Source organism: Enoplosus armatus, chromosome 12, assembly GCF_043641665.1.
Source record: "Enoplosus armatus isolate fEnoArm2 chromosome 12, fEnoArm2.hap1, whole genome shotgun sequence".
NCBI classification, from domain to species: Eukaryota; Metazoa; Chordata; class Actinopteri; order Centrarchiformes; family Enoplosidae; genus Enoplosus; species Enoplosus armatus.
The window spans coordinates 14,650,423-14,671,696 of record NC_092191.1 but is presented as its reverse complement, the minus strand read 5'-3'; the positions used below and the strand labels follow the sequence as shown (position 1 = coordinate 14,671,696).

Below are 21,274 nucleotides of genomic sequence, written 5' to 3'. Positions count from 1 at the left end.
CATCTAATTTACCATTAATAAAGCCATTAGTTACAACTTACAACCACTTTATAAAGGATGCCTTATTAGAAGGTGTTCACACAGTTTTCCCAGTGTTTTGAAAATGATTTTTGTTCAAGGAAAGTAAACAGATCAGGATCAGAAAAGTTCTTTCCTTCACTGGGAGTTTGCTGAATGATCGGCCAGACTGAGATTGAAAAAGGCTCGAGTTACTAGCATGAGGAGGTTCCTCTAAACAACTAAAGACTCTTTGCACAGCTACTAATCTGCAAGCTTCTGACAACAGAATAGTAACCACCAGTCTGCACACCTGTTTTTTCGTCTTAAAGCTGATTCAGAAGCTCAAGATCATCTGGACAGTGTCAAGCAGCCAGTGTTCAACTCGCTTTAGAAAATCATTAAAAAATATTGTGCCTAAAGTAAGAATGCAAATACTTCAATGCTAAGATTTCCTCTTTGATAGGCACGGTGGAAGAAAAAACACGTTTCATTAAAAAAAACAAAACGATTGGTTTATTAATATTGTTTGTACATAGCAAACACTGTAAGAGCAGCAGAGGACCAGAAGTTGTGGTGTGTGTGTGTGTCAGTGTCTGTGTGTGTGGATGTTTTGTGTTCAGCAGCAGGGAGGGAGAGCAGGCCCCGTTTCTCCTCTCAGTTGGCTACGCTCCAGTCACGTGAACAGCTCTTCACCGGCGACCAGTAGACTTGAACATTGCTCCAACTTGACATTTACTCCTCAGCAAAGGCAAAGAAAAATACATTAAAAAAAATCCTTCCTAGTGCCTGCGCTTGCCAAATGACAAGTGATAAATTAATTTGAATATTTGGATGGTGTTCATTACATAATGGTAAACCAACGTCTCCTTCCATTCAGTGAGGCTTACCACACCTTTTTCTCAAAGGGCGACTGAAAGAAGATTCCTCCCTCCTCTACTCAACTGCCCCTTGGGTAAACAGTTTAAAAGTGCCATAGATTTTGTCCCCCCCACCCACTCCCTCCCATTTGTTTAAAAAAAAAAGGTATTCCTCAATGCCTTTTCAGAGGTCTCTTCACCAGTGAGAACAACACATGTGGCAATAGTTACTTTAACTTTACAATATTGTTCATACAAGAATTAAAGCCAATCCTATTCTTACAGTATGTACAGTCCCACCCCGGCCCCTCCTCCCCCCAGTCCATGGGTACATACAGACACAACAACCCTATACCCCTTAGGTCCAGTTGTCCTCTGAAATGATATTGTATTAGTTCCTCAGTTTAACTCGATGTGCCTTCAGCCGTAACTTCCTCTTCTGCCTTGTCCACGGTTCTTTTTTCTTTTGCCATCAGCATGTACAGTAGTGCTTTAATTTGTAAACTTAAAAGCCACAGAGGAGGTTCCATTCACTCTTCATCCGTACAAACCTGAAACAGACAAAGAGGTAGCATCTGTAATGGGAACTTGTTGGACAATCAGTTTATCAATCTATAAAAAAATATTTTTAAAAAGTTGGCAGAGTTTTTACTAAAAACGTGCAAATATTCAGTCAATCAATGGCAGTTCACCGTTTTGTGATTCCACTGGGTTTTAGTCTGGAGATCAACATCCCAATAAAGAGAACTGGACTGCTTTAAAAACGCATGCCATAGCAGTGTCTCACCTTGACAAACGGGTGGTCTAGCAGCATGCTAGCTGTCCAGCGGCGTTTAGGTTCGCTCTCCAGACAGTGGCCGAGGAAGTCCTTCCCCTCTGTGCTCAGCTTCTCCGGGATGGGGGGTTTATGGCCCATGCCCACTTTGTACATGATCTGGAAGTTGTGCTCATACTCGTGCCAGGGCCTCTGCAGGTTGAGATAAAGGTAAGAAACATAACATAATTTCATTGTGGTTTGTTTTACTTCTGCTTTTGGTGTCGTGAATTTCCTGAAGTGGTAAGAAAGGGGGAAATAAACTTAAGATCTTAAGCATGTGGGCAAAAAATGTGCCTTTGACAAGCTTAACAAGCAGACAGCAAATTTAAATAACCACAACAATTTCTCTACTCTGGAAGTGACAGTTTGGCTAAAGGGCGACCAGCTCCACAGATTTTATCAGACTGAAACAGCAATTTGTTGCCTAAACAAAGACTTTATCATGAGATGGGAACGTCTCACAGCCAAAAGATTTTATTCAAAACATGCTTGTTTAACAGAAAGAACCTTCAAATGGAAACTCGATGTAAGTGTTGAAATGGACTGCATTGAAACAATAATGGCATGTGGAAGCCACAGCTGATCTACAATGTGTCTCTTGTTTTCAATGATAATAATAGTATCAACTATAACAGAGCAACAATAGTACAATTATTTCAGTCTGTCTCCTCTGTAACGTAAGGACAAGATCTTTTCTATCACTACTTACCTTTCCAGTCACCATCTCAATGAGAACGCAGCCCAAACTCCAGATGTCTGCTGCTCGTCCATGACCTTCACCCTTTGCTCTGGTGATGACTTCAGGTGCCATGTATGCTGATTAAAATAGAAAACAACAAAGTTAAAACACTAGAATTTATTAATCAGCACTACAATAATAATAATAATAATAATAATAAGATATAATGCAGCATGTAGGCAGAACTATATTTGTGCATAAGCCCTTGTGACCAATGGGAAATATGTTTGATATAAAAACACATTCAAAACAAATAAAGATATTAAAACATACATAGGATAACCAACATTTGCATCACATGGTCATCACCATGACAATGCAAGAACACAAAAAAGAATAGCATGTGGGTGGACATCCATTTATGAAAGGGAAAAAAAACTAAATATCAAGCCACAATGACCCCTGGTGGCGGCATGCAACCCAGACACAAGATGTCATTTCTTACCTGCCGTTCCCAGCGTGCTGTTCACCTCCCCTGGCATGGTGTGAGTGTTGTTCCTCAATTTAACTGAACAGCCAAAGTCACCCAGTTTAATGAGCCCTGACGATGTCAAAAAGATGTTGGCTCCTGATAAAAAAATAAAAAAATAAATAAAAGAAACAGACAGAATTAACAGTGGGTAAATGAATGTGTTGGAGTTCATTCAGAGTTTTCTGTATTTCTGATAAGAAAGAAAGAGCATGTGACACTGACCCTTGATATCACGGTGGACAATGCCGTGTTCATGCAGGACATTGATGGCTGTAGTGATCTGTTTGCTATAGAGCCTGATGACGTGTTCCTGCAGCCCCAGTCGGGACACCTCCTCCAGAGTGCCCTCATCACAGTACTCCATGAAGATGTACATCTCCTCCTACAGGTGGTGAATGGAAATTTATGTCAAACAGCTTCAGTATGCACCGTGTGATGCCTGAACTGACATAAACATATGCCTCTTACCCGATGGAGCTCCACTCCAAAGTATCGCACCAGGTTTGGGTGTTTAATGCCTTCAAATATTTTCAGCTCATCTGCAGTCTCCTTGATTGTTTTGTGATCATTCGGCTGGAATCGGATCTGGTTGACAATAAAATAAAGTTTGTTACTGCTATCTGCAGATCTTATGATTATTTTGAACAACTGAATTGATCTTGCTCAAGTACATACCTCCTTCATGGCCATTAGCTCTCCAGTGTCGACATTAATGCAGGTGTACACCTTCCCATACTGGCCTTCACCTGTTCATACACACAAACATAACATCACTGCCTGTATGTGTAAAATAATCTACTTAATGACAAAAGCAGTCAGTAGGCAGCCTTACCGATTTTGTTGCCCCTCTGCCACTTGAAGGTCACCTTCCTGAGCCCCACGTGCATGACGTTGTCATAGGACTTGGGTGTGTGACACACTTGGCCAATGATGTTGCGCTGCTTCATCACAGCGTAGCGCTTGTCCTCGAACTTGCGAATGGAGCGACGGACGGCCTCCATGGGGCTTTGTCGTGCTGCTGTGTCTGAGACGGGAGACAGGAAACAGGAAACAGGATTCATTATTTATTATTTTCAAGTGGGAAAACATTTCCTATTGTTTGTTTGAGTCAATCCAACACGCCTCATCAGTCAACAATCTCACCCTTGGACTGGCTGATAAAGGTGCGGAGCTCCCAGCTTCGGCGTGCAGTGCTGTTAGGGTCTCCTTTAGGATAGGAGGGTTCTGGAGAAAGAAATCACAAGAGACAATTCAGCCAATCAGGAAGATTAATATGCAATGTGGGGATCAAAGCATGCTGATCACTGGATGCACCCACCTTCTTTGTCCTCTGTGGGGCTGGAGTGACGGCTCAGAGATTTAAAATGCAACTCTGCTGCAACCGACGACAGACGGTCATTCTCATGGAAACTGGATCCCCTGCAAAGACAAGGAGGAAAGTGATGCAACACTGTGGTTCACCGAAAAAGCACAGATTCAGATGGTATGTTTAAGTCTGGGAGTTTCTCCGTTAATAGACAAATTAAGGAACAATACAGAGTGCAACTTCTTCTGCCAAGACCGCATTTTATTTTTATGCTTTCAAAATGGCTGAGTATGCTCTTTGTTCTTTTATGTTTAATTAACTGTGGAAAATGTAACAGTACAGGGCACTGCTTCTTAAAAGCATCTTAAAGATATGAGACTTGCAAAGGGGACAGAGATCATCTTCAACTTGAGACGCTTTTTCGGGGAAATGTTCCCAGACTTGTGCTTAAAATGAAAATTACATAAATACTGTAAACAATATCAATTATCCAACCAATCAAATACTACACAATTCTTTGCTGGAAAGAAAGTAACTATTGGGTTACTACTAGGTTTCAAGATGATATTAAAAAACTGACAAAACCATCTGACCTTCCAAGAGAAACAGATTTAGCTGATTCTCCGTATGCCTTTTGAAACTTATTAATTAACATCGCCAACAGTTCAGCATGCGTCAGAGTCATTACACAGCTCATACACACTCGAAGGTTAGATCTGTTGAGAGCATGTTCAGATTTCAAAAGCACACAAATAAGCCAAGAATCTAATGGCAGTGAATCACCAGCACCAAAGCAAGACTGATGTTAAAAGCACTAAAAAGCAGAATATAATAGCCCACTCTTTCAATGAGGCAGTGTGTGTTTTATTTTTTTCATTTTCACACCATGCACAACAATCACAGTCTCTTCCCTTGACCAGTAACGAGACTTCTTTTCAAGGCCATTTTTCTGATTTAGTGACATTTTTGCGGGGCTTGTTAAAGCTACATTGACACTTTTAAGGCTGAAAATATTCTGAGGTTTTTCTTACATTTAGTAAGAAGTCAAATCTTTTCTAACCTACACCAATGCCATGCCATTCAGATGCATCTTCTAACACTTCATTTAAGCTGTAGCAAGTCTAGAGTGATTCAAATGATTACATCTGAACAGCCATGCTGTTGTGCACCAATGCATTAAAAATCCAATTCTTCAAGTGAAATGACATTTCAGGTAGAATCTGAAGGGAAATGCTTCTTTAGCTAATGGAATTAAATGCTTCCTGCTGTCCAAAGACCTAAACTGCACATACAAATGCACCAATGTGGAGCCTAGAAATGCTCAATTTACAAAGAATGGGAGACTGACTTTGTGGATACTTTGTTAATCCAATATCTGTCTAAATATCCACATTTATAGTGTCTGTTTAGGGCTAAAAGCAGGAAATCAGCAATCTGCCAATGAAACATATAAATCAAAGTTACAAAAGTAATGGTGGAAGCGAAACAAGTATAATATAAAATATATCCCTCTATAAGAGTGCGATCATAAGCAGTGTTTCATTCTTCAATACAAAGTAGGGGCCTGCAAAAAAACAGATTTCAACATGATGCACCTCCTCCTTCAATTTCCAGAAGCCTTGTGAAATTGTGATGGCTTTTTTTTGTTTTTGCATCTGAGACTGTGTTTTGACAGCAGTTTCTACCAGGTGACTTGGGGGGCAAGGCTACCTGACGTCATTGGGGCTGCTGCTGGGTGCTTTGGTGTGGCTTTGTTCCCCCGGGCCCTGAGGGACAGGGCGAGGGCCGTTGGGGAACAGCTGGTTCCGGAGGTCGCAGGGGAGACTTCGAGAGCTGTGTGGTGAAAAAACAAACTGAGGAGCTCTGTCTTAGGAGGTAAGGTGGCTTGCGTGGGATGCGACATGTTCAAGGGTGTGACTGGATGGCTGGTTGAGGGACAGACGTACAGCCTCACTCACTCAGAAACAATCCAAATTTAAAAAAAGAAAATGACCACTGACATACTCACAGCATACACACACACAGAAGCTCACATCACACACACACACAAGCTCAACAACTACAAAGCAAAAACATCAGCAGGCAGAAAAAGCAAAGGAAATGAGCCATGTAGGAAAGAGTTAAAACACAGTAGGCACACAGATTATTGGAAAAGCTTGAACTATAATCGCCTACCTGAAACCTTCAGCATTAGAGATGAACAGATTGGGGTTTGGTGGGTCACTATGGCAGCGAGGGACCTTTACAGGACGAGGACTATTCCTGGGAGCTGAAAAGAAAAACACCCAATGCTTCATTTAGTCAAGCCACCTACAAAAGGAACCCGTGTTTCTACAATGAAGTAACATCACAGAATTAACATTAATTAAAATGTTTTTTACAACCACATACATCCAGTGGTCGGGTTATTATGTAAGTATTGCAAAAAATTATTTTGGCCACATCTGGTGGTCACTTTTTGCAGCATTATTTTTAACACTACTTTTGTATTGCATTAAATGGCAGGAACACGGCTGTCAGAGTTGGTCTGGTTATTTTCATTGTTTTTGTTTTTTTCTATCTTTATTTAATCAGGAAATGTTTGCTGAGCAAACACAATCTTTTTCAGAAACACCCAACTTCACACACTTTGATACTTGCCCAGGGCAACCACAGTTTTCTACTGTTGGCCACTGAACAGCAGCATGGAGTTGCTCAATCAACCTTCTATGGGAATTGAATTGTTATTTCATTGCCGTTGTGCCTGCTCTGTGTAACAGCCCACCCCCTTGACACCCAGGTAATAAACTTGCAACAGAATGTAAACACTGAAATAAATCCTGAACTCCAGATATGGAAGTCACCAACAGTTCGTATCACAGAGGTGCATCTTACCAATGTACAGGCCGGTGACTGGGCTATGAGGTTTTCCAATCACGTGTCCAATACATTCATTCATCAAAGCTTGTAAATTCTGCAGAAAGACGTGTAAATTCACAGTCAACAGATAATAAATACATCATATTCCAAGCATGATGGTTGTGCAATTTGTAGAAAATGACAAAAAAGAAGAAAACAGGCAGTTTTACCAGGAAGTCATCCTCTGGCAGTGCTGATATAAAGGCAGGTTCGATGGCCTGAAGAAAATCAAAACCCTGAGTCGCCCACCTGTGGGTGAAACATGGCAGTCAAAGAGTGTGTCCAAAAACATTCTGCCACTGTTCATTTCTTTCTCTCCCTCTATACCATTTGTGTCATAATATATATATATATTTTTTTTAAAGGTCTCTGTTATGTCTCCAAAAGGTCATGCTACTGTTGCAGTTGTATTCCATGCAATAACCTAAAGGCTTCACTCTATTATCAGAGTACAATGTTGCCATGGTAGCTTGTAGTGGCTGAAAGCGAAAGCTCTTGACAAAGAGGGCTAAAATAAATGCATTTAAAGGCTGTGGCTCTTACACAGGAGATAAATATATCTGGTTTTACAGTTAATAATAGTTCTAAAAATAGCAAACAGCAGAGCAACTGAGGAATCTATCACCCAAACAAAACCCAATTATGTACTATGAACTTGCACAGTAAGAAAAGTAATAATAAAAAAAGCCTTTATTAGTCTAAGTCTACAGTTTGTTTAAGGTGATTTGGAACATTTTTTGTTAACTTTTTTTATCCAAGATTAATTGCACTAGTAGGATGTCTTGTTGGTTAGGATAATGTCTAACCAGATGGCCAGGCTTAAATGCTACCGCAGGAACACCACACGAGCTGGCCGATGCAGCACCCAATCAGAGGGCAAAAGAGAGACATAAGTGAATTAAGGCCTTACCTGGGCTTGGTGCCCCTGCCACTCTCACATTTGGTCAGGACATAGGTCATCCACTTGCGGGCAAAAGCTATGTAGCGTTCCCCGATCCTCTGCCTGAACTCCCCCGACATCAGGCGCACTACCTCCTTGTGGTACTGTAAATAGCAAAAAATTGCAAACACAGTATATTTACGATTACTGTCTAAACTTCACCTCATCTGATGACTTCACAGTTAATTCAATTAATTATGTAGCTTTATTGTCCCTTTGTAATATGGGTGCGGTTATGGGTTATATTTTGCAAAGCCACCATTAGCCTAATTGTTAGAGAAGTGGACATGTGACAGTTATGCCACAAGCTTTGACCAAGATAAATCTGTAGTAGAAGCGGTAGATTAGATGTGTAACATCTAAAGCATGTGCTTCTTTAAAAACATAAACTGTGTTACAGTTACCTCGAAGGCAAAATTGTAGCCCTGTATCATTGCCTCCCTGTAGTATTGATGCAGAGTGGCTGACTCGGACTCCTCCACCTCTGCCTCAAACTCTGTGGTGAACATGTACTCCACTCGGTCAATGGCCATGCTGATCTTAATGCATAGCTGTAACGCCTCATCCTGTGGTAGAAGAGAAAAAGAAGAAAGAGAAATAAGAGTTTTAATATGTTTTATTTTTATTTTCTAATAAAAAGGTTCTGTAGCAAAACCTCAAATTCAAAGCAATCAATGAAAGCATTCAAAACTGAACACTGATGGCATACGTACATGAAATTACATGTGGTACTGTGGCTCTGAATGTAACAGATATGAAAGTTCAGGGACTTACCTCCTGAGAATCACTTCTAAAATCTGGCCTGATAGTAACATATTGTCTTTTTTTTTTTAATTCAGGGTAACTGATAGTAGTTGCAGTGAAAAAAGATTTAAAAGAAGGACACCAACATGAGTTGTCTTTACAACAACACAAAATAAACAGGTGTTTTAACAGGTTAGAAATCACGGCGTGTGGTTATGTAAATACCTTGAGCTCCTCCAGAGCACTCGCGATGAGAGGCTGACTAGATGTTTGCTCCCGGCTCAGAGTGAGCACATCCTCCATGGACTGCTGAAAGGCCTTTCGCTGGGCCACCAGGTGAGCTGACTGCATCACTATCAAGAGCATGTTCTCCACCTGAAAGCACATTGGACCAGTAGGAGGCTTGTAAACACTGGGCGCGCGCGCGCACACACACACACACACACACACACACACACACACACACACACACACACACACACACACACACACACACACACACACACACACACACACACACACACACACACACACACACACACACACACACACACACACGGACACGGACACGGACACAGACACTGAATAAAAAAAATTTAAAAAAAGTCACATACCTGCATGGCCCTTAAAGTGTCAACAGTTTCCATCTGGGGGACCAGTTTGAGCAGCTGTCCGTCCCACTGAGCCCAGTCAGAATCAGTAGTGGAGTCCCCAGCTCCATGTTTACTCATGAGCAGGTAGGCATCGTCCTCAACAATTTCGTCAGGCTCTTTGGAGCAGTCTTTGCCAGCAGCAGCGTTGAGAAGCTGCAGTATGAGAGGCCGCTGGTCCATCAAGCCACAGGGGACAAAAACTTGCAGCTCCTCCAAGCCGGGAATCTGTACCTGGATATAAAAGAAGGAGAAGGTTCAATGGGTACATAAATTACCTGAGGACAGACAAAAAAAAAGATCAGAAACGTGCAAGAGTTACAGGAAAGCAAACACACCTTGACATAGTTTCTCTTCTTCAGTGCCTCCAGGAGACAGGTCACCCCGTTAGTGATACTGAAATCCGCAGCAACTTCTAAGTCCTGCAGGGAGGGACGCAAACAAAGTGGGCGTCAGAACACACAGTCCCTGCTCTTTGGTGAGCAGAGAAAACAGGGTCACAGATAAACTGCACGGTCACTACTGTTGTGGCTTTCTATTTCAAGGAAGAGAAAAGTCTTCACTGCTGTCTCTCACCTTGCGAAGCATTTTGGCAAAGCCCAGAGCCTTGGACGCTCGCTCCCTGGCCTCGTGGAACAGCTCTTTAAGTGACCGACTAGTCTCGATAACTGACCGCCTTGAAGAATAAAAAGGTTCAAAGTTGAAAACACCGCCTCTGGGACAAAAAATATGAACACTGACTGAAACAGAAATCTAATAACAATGTTATTCCCCTTACCTGATCTCATCTGAGGCGGTGCTGTCATCTGCACTTTCCCAGAATTCATTACCACTCTTTTGCAGGCCGGCATCAAGGAACTCTCCAGTGGATTTAAGCAGCATCCCAGCAATATCACTGCAAAGAGCAGATTCAGTTTCATATGAATTATCAGTTACACTCTCACAGGTTCACATTTTATGTCAGTCAGGTGCCCATATGATCATTGACACAGCTTGCTGTAATCATTTCTTCTGTTCATACTGGTCTTTAAGAGATCTGTTCCCAAATCAATGTATAGGTAAGTGATGGTGGACAAAATCTGCAGCCCTCGCTCTGCGTAAAAATAAATTCTAAAGTTTAACTGAAGCTAATATGGGGCTTCAGCTGTCTGTGTTGGACAAATTGGTTCTAAATTATTAAGAACCCAGGCTATTTTTAAGGTCAGTCCTTTTAGAGGTACTCGAAGAAACCAGGGAGTGAGATTTTCCCACAAGAAGCCTCTTTGCTCTGTGGCGGCATTTGCCCAAGGTGGGGCTGAACTCCTTCACACACCTTTTGCAGTGCTCGTATGGGCACCTGACTGTTGATTTAAGACAGACTTCAAAAATTGTGAACCTATCTTTTAACTTATATGAGCAAAAAAAGTTTGGTTTGCAGGTAACTGACCAGAAAAGCTTCCCCGATTGGGCTTCCCCTCCACGGATGTAAGGAGTGATGACCTTGGTGAAGTGCCACTCCTCCTCTAACAGGTTCTTTAAGCTGTGAGAGGCCTGAGGCAGCTGTTGCAACATCTGGATCCAACTGTGCATGTAGTCAAAGTAGACCTACAAAAGCAGCGACAGATGTTAAACAACCGCAGGATCCTTCATGAACAACTTACATTCCAATAATGCAGAAATTCACAAGCTTTTCTCTACGATGATTTTACACTTGAGAGGGACAAAGGATAGGAATCTTACCACCAGCATCTTGTGAAGGTCCTCTTCAAACTCATCAATATTGGCATTTGTCTGCAAGCCCTGAGCATCAGTCACCACACCCCGCAGCATGAACTGATAATACTGCTTCATCAGAAGACCACCTTTAAGAACCTCCTTACACTCACGCACCAACTGCAGAGCACAAACAACACATGTAAGAAGACAAAGATTAGCACCTGCCATGTATTACTGTCTTCACGGACAGTGCTGGCCAGTAACAGTTATCTCAATATTTTTCTCGAGCCAAAATTAACTAAGCATAATCATTTTTTTGATCTATACAGAGGGACTGCACAACTACTACAAGACATGGGCAAGTGGCAACCAAAATCCAATCAAATTAAAAGGAATAAAAATATATTTCTGCCAGCCAATTTTTTGTCCATACAGAAAGTACACATATAGCCTTTATATGTGCAGTATATAGAGAAGAGTCACTTAAATCTTAACGTTAAAAAGAGTTTCTACAGCTGCTTGCCTGTTTGATGCTGAGCAGTGAAGGCTCTCCAGCAGGCCTCTGTTCAAGTCGCAGTTTAAGGCATTCGTGAATGACATTGAGAAGGACCCTGCACAGCACAAGGAACGCTGGCCGGAAGGATGGGAGGTCCATGTCCAGCAAATCCTCCCAGGAAACCTGGTCTGCCCCGAGCTCTGGATGAGCCGGACCACTGCAGGACACATGGCGAGACAGCTCTGGCAGGTAATCACTGTACAGCATGGGGTCGGGGAAGTCTGAAAACTGCAGGTGGAAGATAGGTCCAGTGAAGTTAATTCAGCATGTCAACACAAAAGAATCAAACCTTGGAATCAAAATGTTTTTTATCTTATTTTGCTATTTAATAAATGTCTTTCAAACTGGATTTTCATTGCTTGATCCATCATGGCTGCCCAATCTCAGACAGGCACCTGCAAAGATTCTGTAATAACTATCTGTAACATCCCTTGTGGCACGGCATCGTGCACATTACCAAAACACTTTGACCAGCTCTAGAATTGTGCAAAGACAGATCACTAAAGTTGTGCAGCTTCAACTTAAGTGTCCTCCTCATTCCTTACAACACAGCCTCTGAACATCATAATTACATTCAACAGATCAGCAATCCAAGAAGTGTTCACATTCCTTGTTGTACATTTGCAGGAGGAGGGCCGTGTCTGAACCTTCTCGAAATGCTCCACGAAATGATTAAAGCTCAACATTCCCAACACTCAGAAGAACTGATTTTCCATTCCAATGAACTCAGTAACAATCCTCTCCTCTGTACTGCCCTTTCTTTTACTAGCTTTCTCATTGTGTCAACACATCCTCTGTTGTTTACAGCCTGGGCTCAGACTTCTTGTAAGTTCCAAAGGCTGTTTCCTAAAGTACCTAATTAAATGACTAACACTGGCACTGCAAGCATTACAAATAGCTGTTTGACTGCTTTTGCTCCCTACAGCAATTCCAGACTGTAAACATGACTGCTATCCAGCTGCTTTCACACAGTGTACCATATTACCATTATAACTGGAATATGACACTTTTTGCACAAACTTAGGAGCACATCACATTGCATTTTACCACACATTATTAGTGTATGTGATAAATAAACCTTTGAATACTTGAATTCTAATTTGACAATTCAGTGACCATTTGCAATGAATTCTGCTTTAAATACACTTTTACCTCATCTAAGAAAATTGAGTGAATACTGCATCTAGTTTGACTGTTAAGCACCACAGCATGCTTCAGGCTGTATCACTGCTTTAATAAACCTGGAGGTGAAATCAGTTTTCCAAAAGAGAAAATGATCTAGGATCTTGTTTTATTGTCTAAAAGGAAATGATCCAACAGAAGTACGTTATTTCTGTACAAAACCCAGTTGTTGTTATCTATAAACAGGCATAAAATTCATATTGTCTGCCACAATGTAAAACATAGCTGTAATGTGTTATTGATGGATCTGTAATCATTTAGTCAATAAAATGTCAGAAAGTAGTGAAAAAAGGCTGTCACAATGACCAACAGTCCAAAATCCAAAGGCTACTTGCTTATCACTACTTTTCAACTAATTGATTAATCAATCAGTTCATAAATTATTTCAGCCCTATTCAATAGGCTGCATTTTGATGTATATCTGATCCTCATTTTTTACCTTAATTTTTCTTTAATAGTTTCATATTTGTGGTATTTGTGTTTATATTAATTTAATCTCCAGAGGTGTTCATTGATATCGTATATATGTTTGTTACTGTCATCAAGCTAATTGTTCATCTGTCACTGATCTTATGTTACACAGTAACACAACACATCATTTAGAAACTTGAACATCTTGAAGACCCCCTAAAGCAAGAAACTCATCAAAGGAAGATTGGGAGATTATGGTAATCATTAAGTGTGTAGTTTTTGAAGAAATGACAGCCTCACCTCCAGTGCAGGAGTGTGGCGGAGCAGCGCTGCTCTGGACCTCTGAAGAGAGCGGTCCATCAGTTTGTGCAGTCTGAGGATCAGTTTACGCAGTCCCATCTGTTTCAGAGCTTTATCCACAAACGGTCTGTAGATGGCTGTGGGGCAGAATACTCCCCCTCCCGCAACCGCTTCTGCACTTCCTGCAGTGGCAGTTGGGAGAAACTCCTCTTCTGACAACAATCGGGCAAATTTAGGAGTCAGGGAGGGAGACAACTCTCCCTCTGCTACATGCCCCATTCCCCCCTCCTCCTCCTCAGCATCCCTGTCCTCTCCATCGCTTTCAGCTGTAAAAGTGGCTGTCGAGTCATTCTCCTCACCTTCCTCGTTCTCTTCTTCTTCATTGCCACGGGAGCAGCGAGGTGAAGGGATCTCAAAGACAGGCCACCCGATACGGGATAGATCATGGAGGCCCAACACAGTGGCCATAACGCGCAGCTTCTGGTTGAGGTCCTGGGTGATATTGAGCCACAGACAGAGCGCCTGCACCCTGCCCTGGAAGTCTCGCGCTGCATACTTTTCATAGTCCTTCTGCAGGGCCTGCAAAGAGGGGTACAAAGCTTCAAGAGACTCCAGCAACTCCATAACACGCTTGACCTGCTCAAATGCCAGCCGCTGGCGCTGAAGGTGCTCCCTGCAGTCAGCACCGGAGCCCAGAGGCTCTGCTGCATTCATTGCTGATGAGGGGAAGGCGCTAAAGCCCCAGGGATCTACTCCACAGTGGTAGGTCTCTGCTACAGCAGGCTCTCTCTCCTCTCCACAGACTAGATCTGGGACACTTTGATAGTCCCCCTGGATTGTTTCAGACCCTAAACCCTGGGCCCCCCTCAGGCTGTCATAGTTGACCTTAAAGTGCAGCACCTCGTTGATGATGTCAGGAATGGCCTGGCGGGCAGTGAAAAGAAAAAGGTCTTGGTCGCCAGTGGAGCGCCGTGCATGCCAAGCCTGCAGCTCCAACCAAATGACCTCGTTGTTGTGACCCATGAAGGCCATGTTCTCCAGGCCTCTCTGCTCCTTCTCCTTCCTCTTGGAGGACATAGATGTGAGCTTGAGCAGCAGCCGCAGAGTTTCAAAGAACTTGAGGCGGTCGGCGGGACAGTCTGTCCGGGAGGTCTGGCGGTGGGTCCGGGCAATATGGGGCATGGACACAGGAAGTTTGCAACTGCTGCAGCCCAAACTCAAGTAATGCTTCCTGGGATCCATGTTGAGGGCACCGAAAGGGCTCGACTTTGAGAGTGGATCTAGCATGAAGGAGCCTTCAAAGGTCTTCTTATGGTCTCTCTCAGTGGAGCGCAGTGTGGCCCTCTGCTTCTTGCCCTGCTTGTAGTTGTGGTCCTCAGGGGGCTCCGCTAGCCTGGGACTCTCTCTCGGGACAGACGGGATCAGGTCCACTGAAATAAAACACAGAAAATAAACACTACAAGTCAGGGCAATGCATTTAAATATGGTCAAACATTTCAAGAAACTATTTATATACACACACACACCACTACAGTCGAATAAATATATTAACTCACCCTTGTTGGGAGACCGACCAGCACTCCTCGCCTGGCTGTTCCTTTGATGTTTGCCAGACATGCGTTTCATCTGACGGGGGGTATAAGGAGGTGATGTGCCATACAGAGCTTCCTCTTCCTCACTGGGAGAGTCCCAGGATTCACCCACCTCAGAGTTCTGTTGGGATGCATCTTCCACTGGCTTGGCCGGCCTGTCAACATTTAATGACATTGTGGCAAAAATAGACAGGACATACTATTGACATGGGCTAGATTTGCATGTTTACAACAAGCACTGTTACCTGGAAGTGATGTTAAAAGGAAGCCAATACTTTACTATTATAGTTATACTGCAATGAAACCAAACAAATGTGTCTACAAGGTCAAACAGCGCTGGGTTGTTTGTACCTATAACAGTGTGCAGCAAATCTTCTCTAATGCCACGGCAAACAGGTTACTAAACTGCAAGTAGACTGAATGTCTACTGCTACCTACAGCAGACTGATGAGTTGTCTGTCCTTTGGAGCCTGACTGGCTGCCTCCCAAATGTACAGCAGCAATACTCTGTGCATGACCACAGCCGTCCAGACGCAGGATAATAAGCTGTGGGTTCTCTATCGGCACCCTCTCTTGGTCTTGGTAAACATAAGGGCTCAACCAGAGAGAAAGAAATAGTAACCCTCATTAACTCTGTCTGCTAAGTCATCAACCATACTGCACAAGTCCAGATTTCAAGGAGCACTGCTTATGCAAAACAGCATGTAATTTTCACGTGATTATAGTAAATCTTGAGCAACAATAAAGATGTGAACATCATGGTTGCTAAACAACAACTGCGAATTTCAGACAATAAAAGGCCACAGCAGAATATGTTGCATCCAGTTCTGCAGAAAGGAAACACTATAATCACTTTCAACACTTCCCTCTGGGGAAAAAGGAAAAGAAAAAAAAAAGAAACCAGAGTGCAAGCAGCACGCCTTTCCAGATTACAATGTCAGAGCTTTGCTTCCTAATGCCTTTCTGAGGGTGTTTTAATAGGATTAGAGAGAAAGGTTGGAAGGTCTGACCTCGCCAACAAAAACAAAAAGAGACAGAAGAGGAGGGGCATGAAACGGGTGTTTCTATATGCTGGTCACCATGTGTCCCTCCATCGATCATCTGACTGAAAGGCATTCTCCAACACGCGCCAGTTCGCGTCCAAGTAGACAGGGTTGAAAGCGGCACACACTCACTGGGGGAGTGTGTATGAGTGTTAAGGGAGGGGGGCTAATCAGGAAATCACTTGCTTAAGCTTTTCAAGGAGCCACATTGAGAGAAAGTCCAGACTTCTATTGTCCATCTGCCCCACTGCAGAATCTGACTACATACACACAGACACAGTCCCCTGGGAGCAGCTGTGGAACTACATGCAAGGCAGACAGACACCTGCTGCAAATCCTGCAACTTTAAATGTAATAAGATTGCAGACACAAACACGGCTTCATGAACTAAAACATACTGCAAGAATAACGTCAACAGCACAGCCATCTTAACCACGACAGTCTTGAAATTACAATACAACTCTTGCATGAAAGAACACTGGTGCCTTTATGAGTGTATTGTATAAGAAATTGTGAAGGGGCTTGTTCTGCAGGAGCAGGACACGACAGTGATCTTTTCAGTATGCAGGCACAAGAAGGCACAGTAAGCAATCTTGTGTGTTACAATCAGGCATTTAGCACAACAACAGACAAATCGTTGTGCTTTTGCAACGCAAAAATTGAGACAGGTATCCGGAAACTACATAAAGAAAGCAGATAGAGTAAATGCCATCAACCTCCCACTGTGTCCATCACAAGTAAGATCAGATTGTGCACACATTTGTAAACAGTCATGTACGGGTGTGTGGTGTCTGAGGACAGAAATAGTACATGCATGTGAGAGGGAACAAGACCAAGTTTTAAAAAGACACTTGTCTACGCAGAACAGCATGACTAAATCACTCAGGAATGACAGCGGAACCAATGACGCCATCACTGCCGGTTGTTTGTTTGGTTGCCATGAGACACTTCAAGCACAGATCGTGCTGCTGCAGTGCAGACTGCTCAAATTCCTCTTCTGAATGATTTTCGTTTTTCCTAAACCTACTTGCAGGCCACACAGAGAAAGTTACTGGCCTGCATGCCCTGCAGTTAACCATAGCTGCACTATGGTCTTCAAGCTGTCCCTGCCTGGCTGCCACTAGTGAATTATCACTGCAGATGGTGTCTGGCTGGTCTCAATGGCTCATCTGATGGCTCATTGGGGCTCCAATAAAGGCCAGTGGAATGCTAGAGCCCCTAGGCAGAAACACTGAGTGCATAATAAACAGCACAAAATCGAGAGTCTTTTCTGTGTAGCGACTGAAGCAGTAATACCAAGGGCTGCCAGAGTCAGGAGGGCCTGACCTTTGACACCAACCATCCACACTATTGTACCAGGAAGGGGGCACTCTATTGTATAGTTGTGACACGTGGCCCGTGAGGCCCACAGCTGAATAGCACACAGCTGGTTAGTGAGCACACTTGCTCACAATGCCCAAACTAAAGGGGATTTTTTTTTTTAGAGAGAGGAAAAGGAGGAGAAGGTGGCCGGGGTTTTGTAAGAGCACACTCTCCACCAATTAGGTCATGCTGGCATGACCGATGCTCGATAGGCTAAATCCAGATTTTGATTACCCCCCACTGTAAAAAGGAAGTGTCTGTCGGCTACTAATTTCAGCCCAGGGTAAACTGTTGAGGCAATAAGAATATAAAACCCAAATCTCAATGGAAGTGTAGCTCATGCATACAACAGTATGCATCTCTGATGTGCTGTCAGTCCCTGATAAACAGGCAGAGCTGATGCAGCGATCAGAATTTGCGCCATAGCCTGACAGAATTCAGAAACAATGAACATGACGTACTTGACCCCACCCTTCTCTGGAACAGTGCGACACTGCCAGGAGTGGACCTCCCAAGCTCTCCTACATGCAACTGTGCAAAGCATCCTGTACAAGCACAATAGAGGAGTTTGCTTCAGCAAGACATGATACTATATGCAAAACAGCCACTTTAATTCATAAGAATCAGAAAGTCAGTGCATTTCTTACACGCTACTGTGCTTACCATGTGGCCTTTTAAATTACTTGACACCAGGAAACATCCTCAGTCTAAGAAAAGACATAGACCGTACTGTACCAGTGGAAGCTCAAGCCATTAACCACAACGAGTCCCATGATCTAAATGCATCCAAATGTAGTCACTGCTTGCAGACTATGGGCTGTAGCATGAGGCAAATGGTGTAATGACATGTTTTGCACCTTATTCCACTTACGTCATAAATGCAGTGCAGGCAGCGGTCTGAAATGAATCTGAATCAGAAACTGTAGAGAGTCAAAACTGTGTCACTTTCAACTTGCATTTCAGTTTCTTGCAGTTGTGCACACACCATAAATGTCAAATCAAATACACGAACACCTCATTCTGCAGAACTCAACCATCTTTCCTTCCCTTCTCTATCATTTATCTTCTTACACGAGCATACTCCTGCAGCGTATCAGGATCATCAATTTCACTAGTTACAAAGATCCTATTGTTTAAAAGGAAATGACAGATGAGAGGGACAGAATGTGAGAGCAGCACTATTTTCTGTAAAGCAGGTGTGGGCAGAGACAGGATGCAGTTAGGAAATGCTAGAGGACAGTCCATCTGTATTCTACAGCCTGTGCTCCTGGCAAATGCAGGCATTAATGAGTTCTACCCATGAGCATCTCCGGGGCTTCAGGCAGCTATCCACGGCTCACAGTACACCACATCCTGAAATCTCTGGAATGCTTGTGAGCCACAATGTCTTTATGAGAACGACAAAGGACCTCTGTACATGTAACGATAAGTGATAACCGCCCATTGCCGAGCAAGCACATAACTCATCTTTCTCAGTTTGAACTAACCTCACATTTAGCATCACACACTCATCGAGGTGGATAGAGGGGCCTGTCTGTTACAAAGATTAAAAGACAACTATTTTTTGCATGTTGTGATGCCTGTCATTTCAGTCTGAAGTTTGAATTTAATTACAGAGCTACGCAGTCTGAACACAACACAGGTTGAACTAACGTGTTCCTGCAAACTATGCAGCTTCGGCCATGTAACCTTTATTGTTTACAAAGGTCCAAGTTTTGTATGCTTGTAATCCCATTACTATGGAAACGGTAACTCAAATTTAGACTTACTGAAAGTATGTGCTGACGAGTAAAACACTGCCAAGGCATTTATTTGAGCTCTCTAGAGCAAGCTTTACCTTTCACCCCAAACTTTGAACGCACACTAAACAGGGGTGTAAAATTCTAAAGAAAAACATGAAAATTCATCTCTTCTAATCATGTCAACTTGTGACACTGACATATGCCCAGCCTGGTTAAACTCTGTATTGTTGTTTATGCAGCATTGCCTGACAGCAATTACATTAACAGGTCCAGTATTGCACAATCATGCGAGCTTGTTTGTGTGTCCACCTCAGACTGAGTGGCCACAAGGGTGCAAGGGAATAACAACTGGCTAGTACTCAACCACTGCTGAAATAGCCGACAAAAAAACAACCTATTTACTCAAAACCAGGGTTATCACAGATGACAGAGCTGGTCCAACGTGATAAATGCACACAAAGTCGCTCTGCACACAAACAACTGCATGTGAGGAGAAGGGAGGAGAGGGGAAGACATAACAGCAGATTCCTGAGGGTCTGTCGCCAGCGGTCAGGGGCAAACACTGCGGAATTTCGATTAGGAGATGCGCACATATGACAACAACATCTTATGAGTGTCTGCTGGAGTGCATTCCCCTGCGAGATTTGCAGAATTGTATCGTTCAGTAACCTTGTCTTCTGAGCACTGCTGTGTCTGCACATTCATTTGCAACACACTGTTAACTAAGTTATATACCTCAACGAGAAACAACGATCCAAATAAAAAGAATAGCATGAAGTGTAAACCGTGTCATGATTCAGCATTGGAGTGCGAGACAACAACAACACGAGCGCCAAGTCTAGCTGGAGGATTGACAATAACAGAGGAGCAACATGCTAGCTAAAGCCAGCGAAGTTTGTGCTTCGGCGTTACTGATGAAATGCATGGTCTGGCAGTCTCAAATATACAACAACACACTTTCAAAGTCCACCGTACGAGCCCACATTGCAAAACGTAACTAGCTTTAGCTCGGTCAGCTTCTGTTGGTGAACTTGGCTGAACAATAACGTGACAAGCGACAGCTAATAGTAGATGTTAGCTAGCTTGTTCTCTGACATGTTGCACTGTTACAGCGGTTGATAATTGTTCGTAATGTTACCTTATCATTTGGCGAGCATTCTGCCTTTATCTCTAGCAGACGAGAATCAGATGAGAAGCTAATATCTGCAGCAAAGTACGCCTGAAAATGTTGCTCCAAAAAGTTTGCAACTCCAGTCTTGCAAATGCAATAACTGCACGCGTACCACTATTTGACAGGAAGTCGATTTCTAAGGGATGCGCAAGCGCTCCCATAGAGCCGACTGCGGTGTCACGTTCAGCTCCCTATTTGGCAAGTGCGAGGTCCTGATGGTGTAGTGTCTGTTCAACAAATTCGCATACCTGCTGGGCTTGTTACGATCCGGAGGCTCCATAGCAAAGCAGTGGCTTCTTGTTCCTAGCCGTGCATGGACTAAACCATGTCTAAGCGATGTCAGACAGACTTTGCACCGTTAAATCTTTGCAAGAGAGGCGGATTTGTGTCTCTTTAGAGCACTTTCTATCCGCCGGCACAGTTGACTCTCGCTTGTGCGTATGCCGTCGCCATCTTTCCAACGTTCATTGAGGAGGAGTGCCACAGTCTTGTATTACTACGGCAACTCGGATAGGTCATTTACGGTCATAACTGTGCAGGGCCCCCGTGCTTGTTTTTATCCTCAGAGTACAGTACAGTCATGGTGAATCACCATCACCATACGGTCACTCTTGACTGATTAATCGTCATACTTTGAATGAATAGTTATACTTTAAATCACTTGTTATAGTGGAGTGGAAAATCCAATCTGCTGCAAATGACAGCTTGGGATAATTTCAGTTAATTATTCATGATAACCTAGTTTGTAGTTGTCAGTGGGAGAATAAGGGGTCTGATTTCAGATGGCCCTTCACCAT

The 21,274-nt window shown here is 43.1% G+C and overlaps 1 protein-coding gene across 2 annotated transcripts; it reads right to left on the bottom strand.

Moving 5' to 3' along the window:
• Positions 1 to 1,177: 1,177 nt before the first annotated feature.
• On the bottom strand, positions 1,178 to 20,791 carry map3k4 (mitogen-activated protein kinase kinase kinase 4). 2 transcript variants are annotated; one of them, XM_070915713.1, is made up of 27 exons: positions 20,726 to 20,791; positions 15,124 to 15,314; positions 13,568 to 14,997; positions 11,642 to 11,902; positions 11,143 to 11,295; positions 10,850 to 11,007; positions 10,202 to 10,318; positions 10,000 to 10,099; positions 9,762 to 9,845; positions 9,388 to 9,657; positions 8,999 to 9,148; positions 8,434 to 8,595; positions 8,000 to 8,133; positions 7,260 to 7,338; positions 7,066 to 7,144; positions 6,367 to 6,460; positions 5,902 to 6,024; positions 4,204 to 4,304; positions 4,029 to 4,109; positions 3,718 to 3,909; positions 3,561 to 3,631; positions 3,354 to 3,470; positions 3,108 to 3,267; positions 2,859 to 2,981; positions 2,384 to 2,490; positions 1,645 to 1,824; positions 1,178 to 1,408 (listed from the first exon to the last, which is right to left on the bottom strand). In XM_070915713.1, the coding sequence occupies exons 1-27, from the start codon at positions 20,755 to 20,757 to the stop codon at positions 1,388 to 1,390; spliced, it is 4,770 nt and encodes a 1,589-aa protein (XP_070771814.1). In that variant the 5' UTR covers positions 20,758 to 20,791; the 3' UTR covers positions 1,178 to 1,387. The 2 variants fall into 2 exon arrangements, with proteins under 2 accessions (XP_070771814.1, XP_070771813.1); XM_070915712.1 differs by lacking the exon at positions 20,726 to 20,791 and adding an exon at positions 15,598 to 15,674.
• Positions 20,792 to 21,274: the final 483 nt, after the last annotated feature.